Consider the following 20393-nt stretch of genomic DNA (forward strand, 5'->3'; position numbering starts at 1 on the left):
CCACAACCAAACATGAATGAATCAATCTTATATTCTATTTCAAATTAATATCTTTATCCCGGTATCAGACAAAAGTTCTGAAGTTGAACTGCCAATTTTCAGACCTGTCTTAGCGGCCAACTTCAGAGGCGATGGTCTGAAGTTGATGAAGTGGCTAAAATTTAAACGTTTTCGAACTTTTGACTGTTCCAATACAGCGATGCCAAAAGTGGCTATATGTGCATATGGGCCGGGCAGGGCTTCAGATGTATTGACCAAACGATAAAAACGTAACTGAGACGTTTTACGAATGAATAAAATACTAATAAAGTAAAAAGGTAGGGAACCTCCAAGATTTATCGGTTGAATAAAAAGAAATCGTAACAGAGACGTATGAAAAATAACAAAGAAAAAAATATGGAGGTGGAGAACCGACTATTTGGAGAATAAAGAAAAGTAATAGGACAATCTTTTTGAGATTGACAAATGAAGTATCGGGATCATTGACTATCCGTACGAGTTGTCGACAGACGGAATACGTGGTGAAACCTTAAGTCATATAGTGTTAATGTATCCATATTCCATGAATCCATCCCCTAGGAGAGGCACTAAAGAAGCAATTGTTGATCTAATCCTTCTTCGAACCCCGCGAATAGCGGGAGTTTAGTGCACCGGATTAACTATTATTTATTATATATTTTTATATTTACTTTTTAAATCACTTACGTACGATTATTTAATATATATTTTCAACTCAATAAGTCACTTAATCATAATAAATTATTGTGATGTAATAAATACTTGGCACAAGTAAGTTTTAAAAAAAAATAAAATTATACACACGCAAGAGCAATGCAATTGTACTCAGCAACATGACAAGCTCCACATTGACAACTTTAAAGTCAACAAAGAGTTAATAAGCAGGTACTTTAATTTCCCTCTTTCCACCCAACTAAAGAGTAGTACGTACGTAATTAATGGTGAAGATAGATATCCATGAATGATGCGATCAAACCTTGGACACGGGCTCAAGACCGACCATCACGTGTACTGGTGTCGGCATTACAATTTTTTCTTGTAAAAAAAGAGGTATCCACATCATATCTTTGATAGGAGTAACCTTGTTACGTGTCAACTCTCAAAGTTCGGAACCACATCCTATAAATAGATGCTTTAATTATATCCAAAGGAGTTGTAGAGTGATTCATATATCAAGCATTACATTTTAAACTGAAAACGTTCTTAATTCCTGGATTCAAAAGTAATGGCCGGTTTGATAGACAAAGCGAAGAATTTCGTGGCAGAGAAGGTGGTTAACATGGAGAAACCAGAGGCTAGCATCACAGACGTGGATATGAAGAAAGTGAGCATGGACAGCATTTCATATCATGCTAAGGTGGCAGTGAAGAACCCTTACTCCGTTCCCGTACCTATCATGCAGATCTCTTACACCCTTAAATGCTCCGGCAGGTCGGTCCTATAAATCTCCTCTTATCATTCTAGATTTAACTTTGAAGTATATATTTACTTTTTCTCTTTGTTAATTTCACATGTTGGTGAAGCTTAACTTCGATGCAGTTTTTGTTGAGGTTTTTGTTTTTAAAATGAAATAGAAGGTGAATGGGAAATGGAGGGAAAATGAAATTTTTGAGTAAAATTTTAAGTTTTTCTCTCTTGACAATGAGACATTCTTCCATATTGGAAGAGAAATTTTTTTTTGGTGGGTATATATATAATTGCTCTTCTTGTAGCTCTTAAAGAGTTAAGAAGAAAGTAAGCCTCGCGCCGTCGCTCGGCTTCGGCTTCGGATTCCCGGATTCGGATTCAGTCAAATGATTGATTGATTAATTTTTTGGACCAAATTTATTTGTTAATAGTAAATATTAACGTAAGATTATCCGCATTTGTAACGGATATTTTAAGGCAGCCGCCTAATGCTCTTCCTACCATGAATGTGCTTGCTCCACAAACAAGCTAATGCTTGCTCCACCATGGAGGGTGGACGATTATTTTTCTTCAACACTGGCTGCTATATATATATATGTGCAACAGCTGTTGAAGAAAGACACACAACACACAATACACAAGACTGAAATCGCTCAACAGATTTGGCTATACATTGCACTCCTTCCTCTCAGCATTTCCATACGATTTTCTGAGTTTCTACTCCTTCGTTCTGCATTGTTTTTAACTTCAAACAAGCAACTGTAAGTGTGATTTGCTACCGAACTTTGTGTTCGTTGAAACACTAGGGTTTGAAGTACCGCTACACCAGTGTGTGATTCGTTCTATCCTGGGAGGAAATAATCCATTACCTTGGGTACTAGGAGGGAATTAAATTTCTTAAGGAAACACTGTGAATTCAGTGGGCTCGAATTAATTACTGTTTTATTACGATAACTTATATTTTACAGAATTATTATTTACATATACAACAATATTGGCGGGACTAACAGTTTTCACCTTTCAGATTTATAGAAACTCCTCTAAGAAGCAAGTTCTACTTTTCTTTGTTACCGTTTTTTTGTTATATTGAGGTACACCTTGGACTCAATTCACTGGCTATCTGATCTAGTTTATAGGCATATGCTGGCTAAGTGATTCTACCACACACAAGAGAGTAAAAACTCACGTCTTGCTAGTTTTGTAAAAAAATTAATGCTTTATTATTTTAAATTTAATATATAAATATATTTTTCACATTATAAATTTATTCGATATTCGGTACGGTTCAATATTTTTTTAAATAAACCAAAAAAATACCCTAATTATCGGTAAGGTTATAAATTCGGTTTTATTAAAAGAAACCTAAAAATCGGTTTCGTACGGTTCGTTCGGTTTAAAAATCATTCGGTACGGTTCAGTATTTTTTTAAATAAACCAAAAAAATACCCTAATTATCGATAAGGTTATAGATTCGGTTTATTAAAAGAAACCTAAAAATCGGTTCGGTACGGTTCGTTCGGTTTAAAAATCATTCGGTACGGTTCAATATTTTTTTAAATAAACCAAAAAAATACTCTAATTATCGGTAAGGTTATAGATTCGGTTTTAATAAAAGAAACCTAAAAATCGGTTTGGTGAGGTTCGTTCGGTTTAATCGGTTTTTAAATATGCATTGACACCCCTGATTTTTAGTCTTGTTTTAGATTTTGCTAATTGATAGTGAATTTTCCAATTACAAATACGGAGATCCAGTGTAGGATACTAGGATTGAGACATAATTCATTGACTGATATAACGAACGGAAAATATTTTTATATACTGACTTTTATCATATTTAAATCAATCGATTATGGAGTACAGGGTTATAGTATCAGGAACAATTCCAGACCCAGGGAATATAAAGGCAGATGATACAACCATGTTAGATGTGCCAGTGAAAGTTCCTCACAGTGTGCTAGTTAGCTTGGCTAAGGATATTGGCGCAGATTGGGACATTGACTATACATTGGAATTGGGTCTCACCATTGACCTTCCAGTCATTGGCAACTTCACCATTCCCCTTTCTCATAGTGGCGAGATCAAGCTTCCAACACTGTCCGATTTATGGAAGGGTGGAAAAGAAGAGGAGAAAGAAGATACTGAAAAGGTTAAAGAGATATGAAGTACGTAGTAGCATCGGTATCTAATCTGTAATTTCATGTGTGTTTTTTTCTACTTCAAAAGTTCTACATAAAGTTTGTATCTTGTTTCAGAATCCAAAGCATTAGAATTAAGTTTGATGCGAAGTGTTTTTTTTTTTCTTTTTTTCTTTTTTAAAAAGGAAGCCTAAACCCAGTTTTTGGTTTAGTTAAGTATTGAAAAGTATTTTTCTTCATTCATGAAGCTACATTTTTTTTTATAAACAAAACCACATTATATGATTAAGATAAAGTACGATACAGAAGTTCAAAGGAGGTGCAAAGGAGGTGCAAGGGGTGTACATTGACCGGGTTGGTTCGATTTTTATTAAAATTAAACTAAACCAACTATATCGGTTTGGATTAGTTTGGTTTTGTCGGATTTTTTGAAGTTTTTTGTTACATGAATATTATTTCAATCTTACTTTGTTAAATTTTTTTATAAGTAAATATATGTTTAGTAAAAATTGAAAAATTTGACAAACATATGATCTATCATATTCTTATATGAGAATTTTCTTTATAATATATGATAGGTATTTTTTAGTCGTCTGACAATAATTTTTCGTTGATGTACACTTTCAAGGTTAACTGAATTTAATAATTAAACATAAAATCAATATGATACCTATATAATAATATGTTCTATTTAATTTTAAATTATCGAAATACCACTTCAAATTCAAAAAAGATTTAAAAATTTAATAGATCTTGACATATGAATATGAAAGAACAAACAGATTGACGCAATTCACTAACACCTGATAAGAAAGTATGGTACAACCCATTATTTAAAGTTAATAAAAATAGAACATTTCATATTTAACTAAATATTACATCCCATAAGAGAATCACAAATATTTTTAGATATTTTTTTAAAGAAAAATCTATGAAAAGTCTTAAAAATATATATAAAAATTATATATTTATATGTCGGTTTGTTCGGATTTTTTTACTTAATACAAAATCAAACCAAACCAAATTTAGTCGAGTTTTTAAATCGGTTTGATACCAAACCTAGTCGGATTTTTAATCGATTTGATGCGATTTTTCAATTCGGTTTGTACACCCCTAAGTACAAGTCTCACTTAAATATTTATTGCACCGTAGATAACGCGTTATCACACGAGATCTGATTTACGAATTAAAAAGAAAAATAAGATAGTATTTGACTATAATTGTTTAAGAAACTTATGTATAAAAGAACAAATAACTTCACCAAGGAGGCTTTGTAAAGAGAGAATACAATATTTATCACATAAGCAGTGGCGGCTCGATGGAATATAGGGCCTAAAGCTGAATCGTTAGGCCTTTGGAGGCAATATATCAAGAATTAAATATATCAACTTCTTCTCATATTTTCTTCCTAATTAATAATATAGCTAATTTATTTAATTATTCTTAAGATATTGTTGATCTTAGGTAAAGCTTTATTAATTTTATTTTCGAAAAATATCTTTCCGTTGGGGAAAATATCTTTATTTTTCTAATAAGTCCAACATTGATTCCTTCAGATGTGTCAATTGGGCAAATACGTCCATAGTGACTAGGATGAGCAATATTATGTAACCCAATCTTTTAATTCATTAGTATATCGATTAGAGTATTATCGATCTACTTGATGGTTTTTCGTAGTACTTTTGTTACAAAATAAGTCAAAAATATCAATATGGAACTAATTCGCTCAGGGTATGTATAGAAGCTACCGTAAAGTAAAAATTAATCCAAGTTGAAGAGAATACGAAGAATGAAGGAGGATCATTTAAGTGTATGTTATTCATTTGTTATAGCTCAACTAAATTCGCCCTGAAAAATAGCAATAATGTTTGGACTATGCCATAATGATTATTGACATAGCAAATGTTTGAAAGGATTTACTTACTATTATAAAGAATTATAGGAGTAATTATTTAAAATATACTTGTTATATATATAGTATGAGTAATATTTGGGGCCCTATATTTTTTGGGGCCTAAAGCCTTGGCTTTAGTTGCCTTAGGGCTAAGCCGCCTCTGCACATAAGACAAGTGGTATAACCACAAAAAGTCAAGTGACATTATTAAGATAAAATAAATTATATTTTTAACTAAAAAACCTTTTTAAATTTTGAATTGATTGGTTACTCTATTTGAATTAATTTATATAGATATCTTATAATTAGCTATATTAAAAAAATAAAAGTTTAAAAAACAATAACTACTCATTCAAATTGGGGAGTAGTTTCAAGTTGGAATTTTAAAATTAAAAAACAAAAAATAAGAAAATATTAAATTAGCTACAGTATAAAACGAAAATATTAAAAAACAAACAACCAAAATACAAAACTACCTATTCAAGTTGGGGAGTAGTTTTGGTTACTTCCTTTCTAACTAAAAAAACCTTTGAATTTTAAATTTTGAATTAATCGGTTACTCTATTTAAATTATAAATAAAGATATCTTATAATTAGTTATAATAAAATAAGGAAAAGAACTACCCATTTAAATTAAGGAGTAATTTCAAGTTGGAGTTTTACAAATATTTTAAAATAAAAAAAATAGCTATAATATTAACATACAAAATGTATATATATATATATATATATATATATATATATATATATATATATAATAAACAAAAGGAAAAAAAACTACCCATTCAAATTGGGGAGTAGTTTCAAGTTGGGATTTTAAAATTATTTTAAAATAAAAAACAAAATAAAAAAATAAAGAAACTTTCAAGTTAAATGAAAAATACAAAAATATAAAGATACTATTCAGATATTATATATAAGATAAGCGCGCGCACACACACATATATATATATAAATGCTTGTCTTTTTGTACTTTTGATGAATTCAAAATTATAATTTAGTAAAACAATATTACATTATTTAAATTTTTAATAATCTACAAAATTTGAAAACTAATCAAATAAGTATTACAGTAAAAATCAATGTACTAAAAGATGAGGATAGAGATTATTTTATGATATTTATATTTTAAATTAATTTAAAAATAAAAAGATAAATAAATAACACTCAAGAAAATTATCAATAGTACTAAGTACTTGCTAATTCAATAATAAAAATAAAAAGGATCAAACAATTTATTTGATTACTATATGATGTATATCCTTTAATTTTGTATAGATTGTGTTATATTTTGGAACACTATATGAAATAATAAAATACAACTAATATTTATTAAGTTTATATGATATATTATATCATAATTTTATAAGATTAATATTCTTTTAAATTATCCGTGCATTGCGCGGGTTCTTATACTGGTTTGAATAAAGACTTTGCATCCGATAGCACGTGCGGACATTTCAATAATTGTAATTTGTTTTTAAATTTCTTATAACGGACAATAAATGAAAAAATATGTGGTTCACTGAAATTTGTCTCTTGGCTTGCAGTTCAAAAAAATCTTCCTCAGCTACAGCTTCATGTCCACAAATTTTGACATATGGATTTTTTCGTACTATAGCACAAGCTGGTTACTTATAAGTTATAAGCTTCTATAATTGAAAAATAGGTATTGTCATGAAAGTTTAAATGTCACATATGAAACTTAAGACATTTCTGAGTTTTGTCTGATTTTTTCTACCATATTGCCCAAACACATTCCCTTCACTACTTTTCTTACCTCTGTCATCTATTTGCAAATAAATTAAGTCGAAAGAAGTCTAATTCGTAATGTTAACAAAATCCTATGGAGTAAAATAACTATTTTTTTTCAAGAGTTTATAATTCAACTCCAAGCACATTTTTTTCCAGAGTAAATTTTTTGCAAAATAAATCAAAACACATACCATCGTTTGTCGAATACAAACTCGAAGCCAATTCATATGAGACCAAATTCGAGCGATCACAATCCCCTTCCTTCCGCAACACGAAAGAAAAGTAATATTGTACATGATAATAAATCGAAAAAAATTAGAATAACACACCCGGTCTATCTTTCATCGATACTAGCTGGTACACTGAAGTCTATCTTTGATCAATACTAGTGGAGTACAATAAAAGAAAATAGTTGACCGTCTCGAGAGCCACAAATAGTTGACCTCTAATTTTTGTTTTTATTTGTAAAATATACTACATTATTTCATATTAAGCTAATAATAATTTTCTATAGAAATTGATCCTACATGATTAATTAATATAAATATTAAAATCTTATATGTGCAATTCTAGCTTGTTATCTAATATAATGATCTAATTTTTTCTCACTTTTATCATGTAATTAGGACAGTAGAGTGAAGTGGAAAAACTATTTCTTTTTTCACAAAGATAATAGTTGTACTAAGATAAGACTAGAGGAGTGCTGAAAAAAATATGTACAATCAGCTGCTCAAAGAGCAAAGACAGTCTATATCCTCTTTAATATTAACGGCTCAAAATATGAATGTCCATTGATCATATTTTATGAAATTCAACCTCTATATAGGTTACAAACTATTACTCTTAACTACTAACAATAAGAGGCGGACCTATGTTTCGGGTTGAGGGGTCACAAGACCCTGTTAGACTCTGCAAAAACTCTCTATATATATATTTTATATATATATTTTTGCATACAGGTGAGACCTGTTAAATATTTTTCGTGTGTCCCCCCCACAGAGGCGAACTGGAGGAATGGTTTTGTGGGGTGCTTAAGTTTTCGCCTTTGCTGGATCTCGTGGGTTCAAAACCCATTTTCATCATTTCTCTTCTCCTTTTTTATTTTATTTCTTTGAATTCAACTGATTTGTACTTAATAGCAAACTGCTTCACTTTTTACTTTTATCTTCTTTTTTTGAATTCAATTATAGTATAGTTTTAATACATAATAGTCAACTTAATTTTATTCGTTTTCAAATCCCTCACTTAAAATTAATAGCCTCAAATTGCAATATATCGCGCTTCAGAAGTAGAAAAATACAAATCCTTCTGCCACAACTTTCTTCAACAATCACTTTGACAAAGTAGCGGATATCCGTCAACTCTGACTCGGCAATAATAACTAATTAAGAGTTTGAGATTTTTTTTCAGTTTTTTAAACTATTAGCACACCCTTAATCTTGATTTGTATAGTAAGTTTTTTCATAATTTTTGAAGTTTGAACACCCTTTTGATCATAGACTCCCTTTTTAATGGAGAAAAAGCCAGAAAATTTAACGTTTGAAACAGTCTTAAATCAAATACCTTTCCTTTCCGTAGCACTTATTTTGCGAAGAAATCTCTCTCTTTATTCGATGCTTTCTATTTCTTTAGAACTTTTTTTTATTTTATACTTGGATGATAAGTCGTCATAATCATTGAATTTTCAAAGAGTTGGCCACCAAATTTTATCGCTAGTATTTAGCATACAATGGTGCCCTATCGTGCTCAAATCTTGGTCCGCCTCTGCTAACAAAGTAATAAGTGCAAAATTTACTTAGGAGCACTACTCATATGATCATTCTAGTCATGAATGGTAGGTCTAAGATGTTATCAATTTAGCAACAATCCATCACAGACAAAAGTCTCCCCCCACAGATAAGGGTCCTAACAATTCTCCTATTAAGTTCAAAACAAAAAATATAACCTTCATTCTTGAATTTCAGGGTCACTATGCATCCAACAAATTTATCCATTGAACGCCCATTGTGAATCTCAAACACATCCTCATGCTGGAAAAAGACAGTAGGAGGGAGTTCTCGGGCACACATTAATCATGTATCAATCACTACAATGCTCGAAAACATTCTTTCTTATTGGCATTCGTTTTGTGTCTGTAACGACTCGATCGGTCGTTTTGAGAATTAGCGTTTTGTTCGGTGGCTTAAGGTCTCGAGTAGTTTCTTATTATGTATTATGACTAGCGTGTGTGGTCGAGTTTGGATTTCTAATGATTCAGGATCAATTTGGAAGAAGGATTTTTGTTTTAGAAGCTTAAACGGTAAGAGTTGATCGGAGTTTGATTTTTATGTAGACGACTCCGAAATGGCATTTTGATGATTTCAATTGCTTCGTATGGTGATTTTGGATTTAGGCGTGCATCGGGATTTGAATTTGGAGGGCCGTAGGATAATTTGAAGCATTTTGGCGAAAATTGGAAAGTTGAAGTTTTGGAAGGTTAAGAGATTAACCGGGAAATGTCTTTGTTGATATGGGGGCTCGAATTGCGATTGCGAGAGTTGGATTATCTCCGTTATATCATTTGAGATTTGCATGCAGAATTTGACGTCATTGCGGGTTGATTTGATATGTTTCAGCGCGAGTTGTAGAAGTTGAAAATTCATAAGTTCGATTTGAGGTGTGGTTCATAGTTTTGATATTGTTTGATGTGATTTGAGACCTCGAACAGGTCCGAGTTATGTTTTGGGACTTATTGGTATGTTCGGATGTGGTCCCGAAGGGTTTGGGTGAGTTTCGAATAGGTATGGGCTGTGTTGCGCTCGTTTTTTATGTTTCGACTTCGTTTCTTCAAGCATAAATGATACCATATTAAGCAGATGATATCCAATTTCTAGTTTGATTAAAGAATTAGATCCATATCATAATTACGGATCCATATAAAAAAGAATCGTCTAATTTGGATATCGTATGAGGAAGTTATGCTCATTTTAGTGTCGGAGAAGAGAGTTGTTGCTGGTGCTTCGCAGATGCGAAGTTTGGTCCACATCTGCGACCCCGCTTGTGCGAAAAATGATCCGCAAAAGTGAAAGTTACAGCTGAAAATGCGCAGGTGCGGATATTTTATCGCAAAAGCGAAAATTCCTAAGTATAAAAAAATTAGACCGCGTTATTTTGGTATTTTGAGCATATCTTGAGTTCTAGAGCTCCGATTGAGGTGATTTTTGCGGCGTTCTTATCGTCTTTTCATGGAGGTCAGTATCTAACTATAATTTTTATATTTTAATATGATTACATAAGTTCATGTTTTTAATTAATCCATATTTTGATTGGAGAATTTGGGGTTTTTTTAATCAAAAACGTTTCTAAAGAGAATGATTAGGTTTTGAACATCAATTCGGAGTCGAAAATGGATGAAATTAGTATGGTTGGACTCGTAACTAAATGGATGTTCGGATTTTATGAATTTTGTCGGGTTCCGAGGTGCGTTCCTGGGGTCGACTTTTGGGTTGATTTTTAGTTTTTGATAAAGATTGAAGCTTTATTATCCAGAATAGTTTCTTATGAGTTTTATTTATGCTTTTAAGTTATTTTGGCTAGATTTGAGCCGTCCGAAGGTTATTTCACTCGAAAAGTTTATTTTAGAGTAGCGGTCTAGCTTCTTTGAGGTAAGTATCTTGTCTAACTTTGTGTGGGAGAACTACCCCTTAGGATTTGAGTCTTTGGTACTAATTGTGTCATATGAACCCGTATATGCGAGGTGACGAGTACGTGCTCGGGCTTATTTATGGAAATTTGACCGTTTAGGGCTCTTAGGTTCTTATGTTCATTAGATATGAAGTTGTTTTATTATGTTAAATTCCCCATTCACTAAATTCACCTTACATGTCTTAATTGAAATTAATTGTTTCATGATTTGCTTTTATTACCGATTAAACTCTTATGTGCCTTAACTGAAGTTGTTACTTCTTTTATTGATATGCTATCCTTTCCGTAATTGCTTATCCTTAATTGAGTTTGTTAATTCTCTTCTGTAATTGCTCAACCCTAATTGAAGATTGGCTATCCCTTATCATTATTGAATTACCCTTAATTGGAGTCAATGATTCACGTTATCCCTCATGTCATTGAATTTGTACTTGTGTGGTATCTTTGCTACACAATATCTCTCCTTTGTTGAGTTATTGCTATTTTGTACCATTATTTCCTATTGTACCTTTCCTTGTGAGTTCGTTCTTCCGTCTCTCTGTGTTCTGGAGTTCCCGAGTGATTTACTTGCCGTATTCTTGTGTTTTTGTCATTATTGCATATTTTCTTTTGAGACTACGAGGCGATACCTCGGGAGCACCACTGTTGCATATTTACTTTTGGAACTACGAGACGGTACCTCGGGAGCGCCCCTATTGCATATTTACTTTTGGGACTACGAGGCGGTACCTCAGGAGAGCCCCTGTTGTTTATCTCTTTCTGTCGTACGATTATTATTGTGTTGCACGAGGTTTCTACCGTGCTATTATTATTATTGATATATGCACATGTGACGTGACAAGACGGGCTATATATGTAGGTTTGCGCATGTGGCAAGACAAGGTGGGAATATTACTATGCACGTGCGGCGAGATAAGGCGGGCATTTACTTTATTATAGCACACGTGGCGAGACAAGGTGGGCTATGTTGAGAAATGATTTGTGGTGACTTGTGATGGACTGGTGGCATTGTTATTATTGTTATTTGTGTAGTAGTATGCCTACCCTGTGTGAGTTATACCGTGCACATTTCGTGGTGATCGTTTCTTATGTGTTATTCATTGTCTCTACTCTTACTTGTTGACTTGAATTGTGGTAGAACACTTGCAGAAGCATACACGTAAATAAATCACCCATATCGATTAAGAAGATGAATCCTGATATTATTGACCATTTACATGTACTCCCATGTACTTGCCTTCTATGTGAGAGTTATCCTATTGGCACGTGAGTTTTCCGTGCAGTCATGAGTCAGTATTATTGTTGGCACGTGAGTGGTCCGTGCGGATATTAGATATTGTCATCTCTTGGCATGTGAGTCGTCTGTGTGGTTATGAATTTGTAATGTGGTCACAAGAGGCCAAATGATTAGGGTTCAAGAATTGTGACCCATGAATTGTGATTATGAGGTTTGGTACCTCGTGGAAAGTCCTTAATAGATCTGGTGTAAAAGCGGTTATTCTTGTTGAGTTGTTACTTGTTTTCCTTTATTTGGTCTCATTGGACTTAGACTATGTCCATCTTACTCTACAGTATTTCTATCTGTTTACTTCTTGTTGTTAACTGTTGTTTCTAGTAGGGGTGGATATCGGTCGGTTCGGTTCGGTTTTGTAGAATTTCGGTTCGGTTAATTCGGTTTACTGTTTGTGATTTTAATAACCAAAACCAAACCATAATAACTTTGGTTCGATTTATTCATGTTCGGTTCGGTTTTCAGTTTCAAGCCATGGCAAAAATAGTATGAAACAACAAAAATAGATTACTTTTTGCAGCTGATGCAAGTGCTTCTACTGTCTTCAACCAACTCATATATGTATATATATCTTTAAAAAAATATACATAAAATACGGAACAAACATTTTTCGTTTATGTTGCTGTATCAAAGTTTATGTTGTGGTGTTGATGATTGTACAATTGACATGGAAGAGAGAGCTAAGCTAATGCCATTGCTGATGAAATCCGCCATTGTTATGCTCGCTTCCGCATCTACCCAAGATGATTTTTTTTTATCTATTTCCCACTACCAAAGACCAACGAAGCAAGTAATAAATCAGCAAGTACATTAAAAATTCATAATTTTTTTTTAAAGAAATTGAAACGAAATGAAGCAAAAATTACATGACAGAAGAGAGAAGCAGAAGCTTAGAGTAAGAAGAATGGCTACGAAAAACTATGCTTAGATAACTGAAACCCCTCATCTTCTTTCCTTTTCCTCTTACCAAATTGTTTAAGATTTAACACTTCCTCGGTATTTTCTAGCAAATCAGCTTAAAGCGTGAAGTGAGTAGTGAAAATAAGGAATGTGAAAAACGAGTAGAAAATTCGATTTTTCGGTTTAACCGAAAATCGAACCATTAAAATTGACCGTCGAACCAAACACCGAACTTTTTAAAACTATAAACCGCAAACCGACCGAATAAACCGAGAAACCGAAATCGAAACCGAATAAACCGAAATTTTCGGTTCGACTATTTTTTCGGTTCGGTCGGTATTATGCCTACCCCTAGTTTCTAGTGTTTCATTGCGAGTATTGTTTTGTATTCTTTACCATGCTTAGCTTTATATTAACATTGTTTCCCCGTTAGTTCACCTTCATACTTGTTCAGGTTGTTTAGTACAGGAGGTATCGTACTGTCCCTCGTCACTACTCCACCGAGATTAGTCTTGATAGTTACTGGGTACCGCTGTGGGTACTCATGCTACACTTTCTGCACATTTTTGTGCAGATCCAGGTATTGCGGAATTGGTTGATCAATAGCTAGATGTTCGGGTTTTACCGTGGAGACTCAAGGTAAACCTGACGTCGCGTTTGCAGGCCTCAGAGTCACCTTCTGATATTGTACTTGTATTGTTTTATTTCTATTCCGAAACAGTTGTATTTAGGGATTTTTTTATCAAACTCGGTAGAGCTTATGACTTGCACTATGTTTTGGGATTGTTGGCTTGTATGAAAATTTCCATATCGAAATTCATTGTTGTTGGTTAAATTTTGCTATTAATTCCGTAAGTGTTAGACTTACCTAGTCTTGGAGACTAGATGCCGTCACGACATCCTACAGAGGGAAATTGGGATCGTGACAATGTCCTTTTCCTTCACTGCACATCAAATTTAGAAAAGACAATATTGAAATTACGAGACAAAAATATTCAAATAAATATGATTCTTTAAAAAAAAATAAAAAATTAACAAGTTCAGAAATTACCTACGAGCACGAGTAAAGAAGGAGGAAATGATACGTATTGATCAAAAGACTGTGCATCGTTTTAACTTCAGTGTGACACCCACGAGGCCCTTATATCCCTAAAGTGAAAATTTTGACATACGGACTTTTTCTGCGTAATTGCCCATCGGCTTACCTCTACTAGGTTGATATGGATAAATTCGGGAATTTGAATGCATTTTTATTTTCAACTATATGAAAATAACTTTAGTTGAATAAAATATCAAATTCGTAATTTTAGCTGAAATACTATAGAGTTTTAATAATCTTTTTTTTTTTCAAAACTCTATAATTCAAATCTAAGTGCTATTGAGTTTTTATAATCAATTTTTGTCAAAAGTTTATATTTCAAATCCAAGAACAAATAGTTTTTTGAGGTAAATATTTTTCAAAACTAAATCAAAATACATACCATTATATATCGCAAATAAACTCAAAACCAATTCATTGAAGACCAAATTCCAGCGATCCACTTCCCCCGCAACACGAAAGAAAAGTAATATTGTAGTCCCTCCTTAATTTGTATGAGGTTTAAATTTCGAGAGTTAAATAATTTTTTCTTTGATCGCAATTTTTTATATACCTTTTAAATATTTTAAATTATTTATTATAGTAAATTATAGTACTTTTTAGATAGTTCCCAAATATATAAATTGTATTTTAAAAAATATAAAGGTCATATGATCAAAATCACAATCAAAATTAAAAATTTTACCTCTCAAAATTTAAACTATGACATATATATTGTGGCATATGGAGTAATAAATAGTAAAAAATTAAATCTAACAGATTGTGATTTATCTTTGATCCATACTAGTTATTATTATTATTATTACTACTTACATATTTTTTTATTACTATCTAATAAAGGAGAATAGCACACAAGAGGTCAACATGCCTGCTTGGCGTAACGGAGGGTATTTCAGTAATTTCGTGAAAACTAAGCAACATGATTGGCCGAAAAATATTTATACTATAATTGTTACATAAAGTTTTCCATGCCTTTGACAAAACTACCCTCTGCGTATCTCATCAACCATCATCAACCATCAGCACATCCCTTGTATCACTTTTTGAAGTTTTATTTTTGCTCCTGTTCTCATCCTTTACTATATAGTTGCCTGTACGTGTTTTGGTAAAGTTGGCACCGTTAATATCCCGAGTAGCAACAAAGGTGGTGTCAAAGAGAAACCTTGACAATTGTCTTTGATATCTTCTCCATGCACATATTTTCTCCATAATTTTTTTTTTCACGGATCAATGTATTCTTAGTTTTATCTTTTGAAAGTTGCAGGAATACTCTACTCAAGGATTCAAGCTTTTTTCAAATTTTATTTTCAAATTAGATATACAATCTATTTATTTATGCCTCTACTTTAAATAAATAGAGCATGAGGTATAATTTTATGACAAATTATATATATACTGATATATACAGTTGAACTCACAATGAAAGACTAAATCAATTCACACAGAAAATAAAGGCAAAATCTATCTTTGCGTATCTAAATGGAAAAGACTCAATGTTTTAAAGGAGTTTAGAGTTGCAAGCTGATTTCCATTGTTTGAAATGGTAATTTATTTTTAAAACCATGACTTTAACAATTCAATGTAAAGTTACGATCAGCCGTAATAGTTCAAAGACGAAATTTTTTAATTTTAATTTTGAATTAACATAGTTGATTTCATGAAACAACAATAATGGTTGCATACAATATTTGTTCTTGCATGCACAAACATCTGGGGTGAAAATTATTTACACTCCCAAACTTTGCGTTAAAAATCAACCCCCCTCAACTTTGAACAATAGCCATTCTCCCTCCTTTATCCTACGCAATACCTTTTTTGCCCTTGAATTTTCAATTTTTGCCTATATTTAATACTTTTTTATTATATAATATATTTTTTATGGTTTTAGCTATAAATTAAATTATGTAATACCTATTATAATAAGGTATAACATAATTTAAATTAAAGATAAAACCATAAAAATATTATAGAATAAAAAAGTATATTATATAGAGGAGGGAATTAAAAACTCAAGGGCAAAAAGGCATTGTATGGGATAAAGGAGGGAAAATGACTACTGTTCAAAGTTGAGGGGGGAGTTTGATTTTCAAAGCAAAGTTAGAAGGTGTAAATGATTTTCAAATAATGGATTATCTAATATATAATCTTTTGTTAAAAAAAGATATTCATGCACATACTAGAAGTTACATTAGATTTCAAGAAAATTATAATAAGAAAAATTTTAAATACTACATTAAAAGAAAGGAATTTTGTTGTGCATTTGCAAATAAAATAAAATAAAATAAAAGAGAATTATATTCCACAATGACCAAAAGTACTACAACCATGGATTACATCTGTAAATATGCTTAAGTAGAGAGAAAAAGAATTACAACAAAAAGAAACAAATTAAACTGAAAGTCCAAAATACCATAAAAATGAGAATGCTTAAAAATGAGTCGTGCATCTTTTCAGCCATTGAATATTTCTAATATTGTATTATTTTGTGTAACATTGAATTTTTTAAAATACTTGATGATAACTCTCTAACCTTTTGTTATTTATATCGGCTAAAAAAATAAACCGTGATTCTAATAGGCTATTTATATGAAGATTTAGAAGAAAAAAACTCGATATGCAATATAGTGCTTGGCCATGGTCATCCTTTACTAGTTATACAGTAAAAGAAAATAGTTGGACCATCTTGAGATCCACAAATCAAGGATTCAAATCATGGTACAAAATATCTATAAATTACGTGGTAGAATCTTAAGTGAAATATTATTAGAATATCCCATTTGGGAAAGCCCTTTAATAACCACTTGGCAATAGAAAACCACATTACACATTTGAGCAATTGTACCCTGAAACATCGTGATCCCCACGTCTGAGAAATTGCAAGATTAATTAATGGTTTACTCCGTCTGGTACCTTTCTCCCCTTCCACGCACACGCACCAACGTTATAAGCAATCAAATAACGCGGGCTCATCGCCGAAGATACTGATCGTCACGTGTGTGCAGCGTGTCCTCAATCCTCATTACCAATTTACTACATCTGGGGGTGTCAAACGTTCGATTTGACCGATTATTTTATAAAATTTGTATCATATCAAATTTTCAGTTATTCTATTATGTATAACCAAAATAAAATTTTTCGAAACCGTCTCAATCATGTCAGTTTCTCTTCGGTATCGGTACGGTTCGTTAAAACTTTCGATAATTTTTTTAAATGACATGTAAAAATCACTAGTAGAAGTAGAATTCAATAACATATGTACTTTTATAGGATTTAAAAAAATTCTGTAGATATTTTTACAGTTTAAAAGGTGGTGAATTAAGAAAATATGAAAGATGGCTAGAGTATAGATCCATCAACTATTCTACATCAACGCAAAAAAAATTAAACAAATACAAAAAAAATATAAATCACACGAGTGGAAAGATATTAACCGAGATAGGATTCAAGAATAAAGTCTATAGAATATCAAAAATTCAAAAAGATAAATCTAAAGCATACGAAAGGAACCATATTCAATACATTGTAGTTTGCTACTCATAATCGCTACAATACCTTGTGTCTTGCTAGTGAATATACTAGAAATAATTTAGTTTCAATAGGAGTAGCATAATAGGTTTGGGAATTATGATTTTGAGTTTAACTACTTGTTGGCTTGTAAATGCTTCATAATTCCAAAGCCTAAGAAAAAAATTAATGCTTTATTATTTTAAAACTTAATATATAAATATGATTTTCATATCGTAAATTTATTCGGTACGGTTCGGTATTTTTTCGGTTTATTTTCATAAAATAAAAACCAGCCCTAATTATACGGTTATAAATTTATATAAAAATCTACGGTTTTATTAAAAGAAACCTAAAAATCGATTCGGTACGGTACAATTCAGTCGGTTTAATCGGTTTATCAATATCCATTGACACCTCTACTACCGTCTCTCTAACAATCTCTAATAGGCTTGTTTGGCCGGTATACATAGATTATACACTAATTATACTTATTTATACACATATTATATATAAAGTAGATATATATTATATATTTACTGGCTATTTTTAGTTTAAGTAATTAAGTGGGCTTTGGGTTAATTTTTCAATTTTTTTGGCCAACAGTTTTTTTTTGTCAAAGTGTTTTCTTTCTTTTAAAATTAAGGTGTTGGATCAAGTTTTTAGAAGGAAAAAAGTATTTTGAGTAGAATCAGAAACAGTTTTTGAAAAAAAATTAATGTTTTTCCAAAAATACTTTTGTGAAAAGCACTTTAAAAAAATACACTTAGAAATAATTTTTAAGTATGTAAATTTGTATTATACTTATTTTTCATGTGACGTGATTGTTTCTGTCTAAATGGAACAACATTATTCTATAGTGCACGAGATTGGATAAGTTCAGTTAAACATTTTATCTCTTTTTTTAATTATTTGAAGAATGAGTATTTTATATTTTATGGACTTCTTTTTCTTTCTATTGACAACAGCTTGTTTTTATACAAAAAGGATTATTAACTAGAGTGATTTATTTAAAGAAAAACCGATACTAATTCTCTCAAAACTAAGCAAAATCAAATTGTTTTCCTATTTAAATGCAACCATTGTCTCTAGAGACTAGAGATCAGTCGGTAAATCTTTTAGACCAAATTTTGATGGTTGTTATACATCTTTGCAACTGGAGAAAAAACGACACAAGTCCCTCCAATTTTCTTCGAGACGAATACAAACTATGGTTTAATTTTGTCTTAAAGATTTTGTATACGGTCGAAATCGGGCATGCCCGATTTCATAGGTATGAGGAGCTGCCTCGAGAGTAAGCTCGTAATAGACTAGGCTCGAGGTCAATGACAGAGTATGGAGCATGAAGATCGAAGTGCTCGCTGAAGATCGAGATCGAACATAATAACGGAATGGCGAGAGATTAGCAACCGACCGAAGATCTCGGCGGAAATCCCGAACAAATCGAATCAAGCGGTTATTGACACCAATCATGAGATTTGTTTCCGTTATTAAAATTGTACCTTATTTAGGATTCATCTACTATATAAAGAGGGACCCCATTCATTTGTAAACAGGATTTTGACTGATAAAAATATACACAAACGCTGCTCTCTATTTCACTTACTATCCATTACTGTTAATCATTGTTTATTTTTTGTTCTTTACTGTTCTTGTTACCCAACCTCGAGACTATCTCGGATCGACGTCGAAAGTACGGCTACAACACTGGTTTGATTAATTTTACTATTCAGATTATCTATTCAATTCCTTGTTTATCAATTGGTATTGGATTAAATCACGTATCCTTAAAATCACTAAATAAGTTTAATTGTTACTCGAATTTTAGGGTAAACAGATTTTTTGCTTTATTTTTTGCTATTTTATCGTTAAATAACAAGCTTACATTTAATATTAGATTGGAGTATCAGATAACAGTCTCGATCTCAGCAGGAAAGGAAGATGTTAGCCAAACTTTGAAATTAGATCTAAAAAAATATTTGGTCTTGTCAATATTTCAACGCACTTTCTTGTCGTATCATTTTATATCGTTTTTAACTCCCATTTTATACTTTCATTTAATTGTACAAATTATTAACAATTTGCTCCTACAGTCCTATACTTAAAAGGCTATATAATGATAGTTTCAGATCTGTAATTAATAACAGCTCTAAATTTTGGTCATGAAACTTCATTTTTAGTTTTCCCTTTCTTTTTGCAGATGTAATTAGTGTGTCAAGTAAAAAAGTTCGCTGATCACAAGGAGAATGTACATATACCAACACTATCCCTTATTCCCTTTTATCTTCTTGCTCACATTGAGAAGCACTCCGTGCCCAAAATAAAGCATCAACTCCAGTAGTTAACAACCAAACATCAAATGAAAACCAGATAAGAAAATAGAGTAGTAGTATACTAAGCTTTTACTATGCATGAGCACCTTATTTTTTACAAAAATAACTGCTTTTTCGACTTAAGCATATAATTTTTCCCAATAATAATGTAATCTTTATCGCTACATCACATGTCTACTAAATATAATAGTAAAAAAAGAATTATAAAATGTCAACTTGGTGATAATATAGTTTGATTGGTGATCTTTCATCGTTTAAACAGCATTATTATTAGATTCTGTCTAAGTAGGAACAACTATTGTGACTTAGATGAGGGTAGCGCGTGAATTCTGACTCAAACGCGTAGTCATGTCTTATAAATAGACTCTTTATA

At 31.7% G+C, this 20393-nt stretch overlaps 1 protein-coding gene across 1 annotated transcript; it reads left to right on the forward strand.

Annotated features, from left to right (window-relative positions):
* The first annotated feature begins 1155 nt into the window (after nt 1–1155).
* Nucleotides 1156–3710, forward strand: LOC107829229 (desiccation protectant protein Lea14 homolog). Its single transcript, XM_016656704.2, has 2 exons — nt 1156–1449; nt 3286–3710. Exons 1-2 carry the CDS (start codon nt 1244–1246, stop codon nt 3584–3586), a joined length of 507 nt encoding a protein of 168 aa, XP_016512190.1. The 5' UTR covers nt 1156–1243; the 3' UTR covers nt 3587–3710.
* The last annotated feature ends 16683 nt before the right edge of the window (nt 3711–20393 follow it).

This window comes from Nicotiana tabacum, chromosome 19 (genome assembly GCF_000715075.1).
Source record: "Nicotiana tabacum cultivar K326 chromosome 19, ASM71507v2, whole genome shotgun sequence".
NCBI classification, from domain to species: Eukaryota; Viridiplantae; Streptophyta; class Magnoliopsida; order Solanales; family Solanaceae; genus Nicotiana; species Nicotiana tabacum.

Coding starts and splice junctions, on each gene's coding strand:
- LOC107829229 (XM_016656704.2), top strand. CDS start 1,244: ATGGCCGGTTTGATAGACAAAGCGAAGAATTTCGTGGCAGAGAAGGTG. Junction 1,450..3,285: donor ACCCTTAAATGCTCCGGCAG/GTCGGTCCTATA, acceptor TATGGAGTACAG/GGTTATAGTATCAGGAACAA.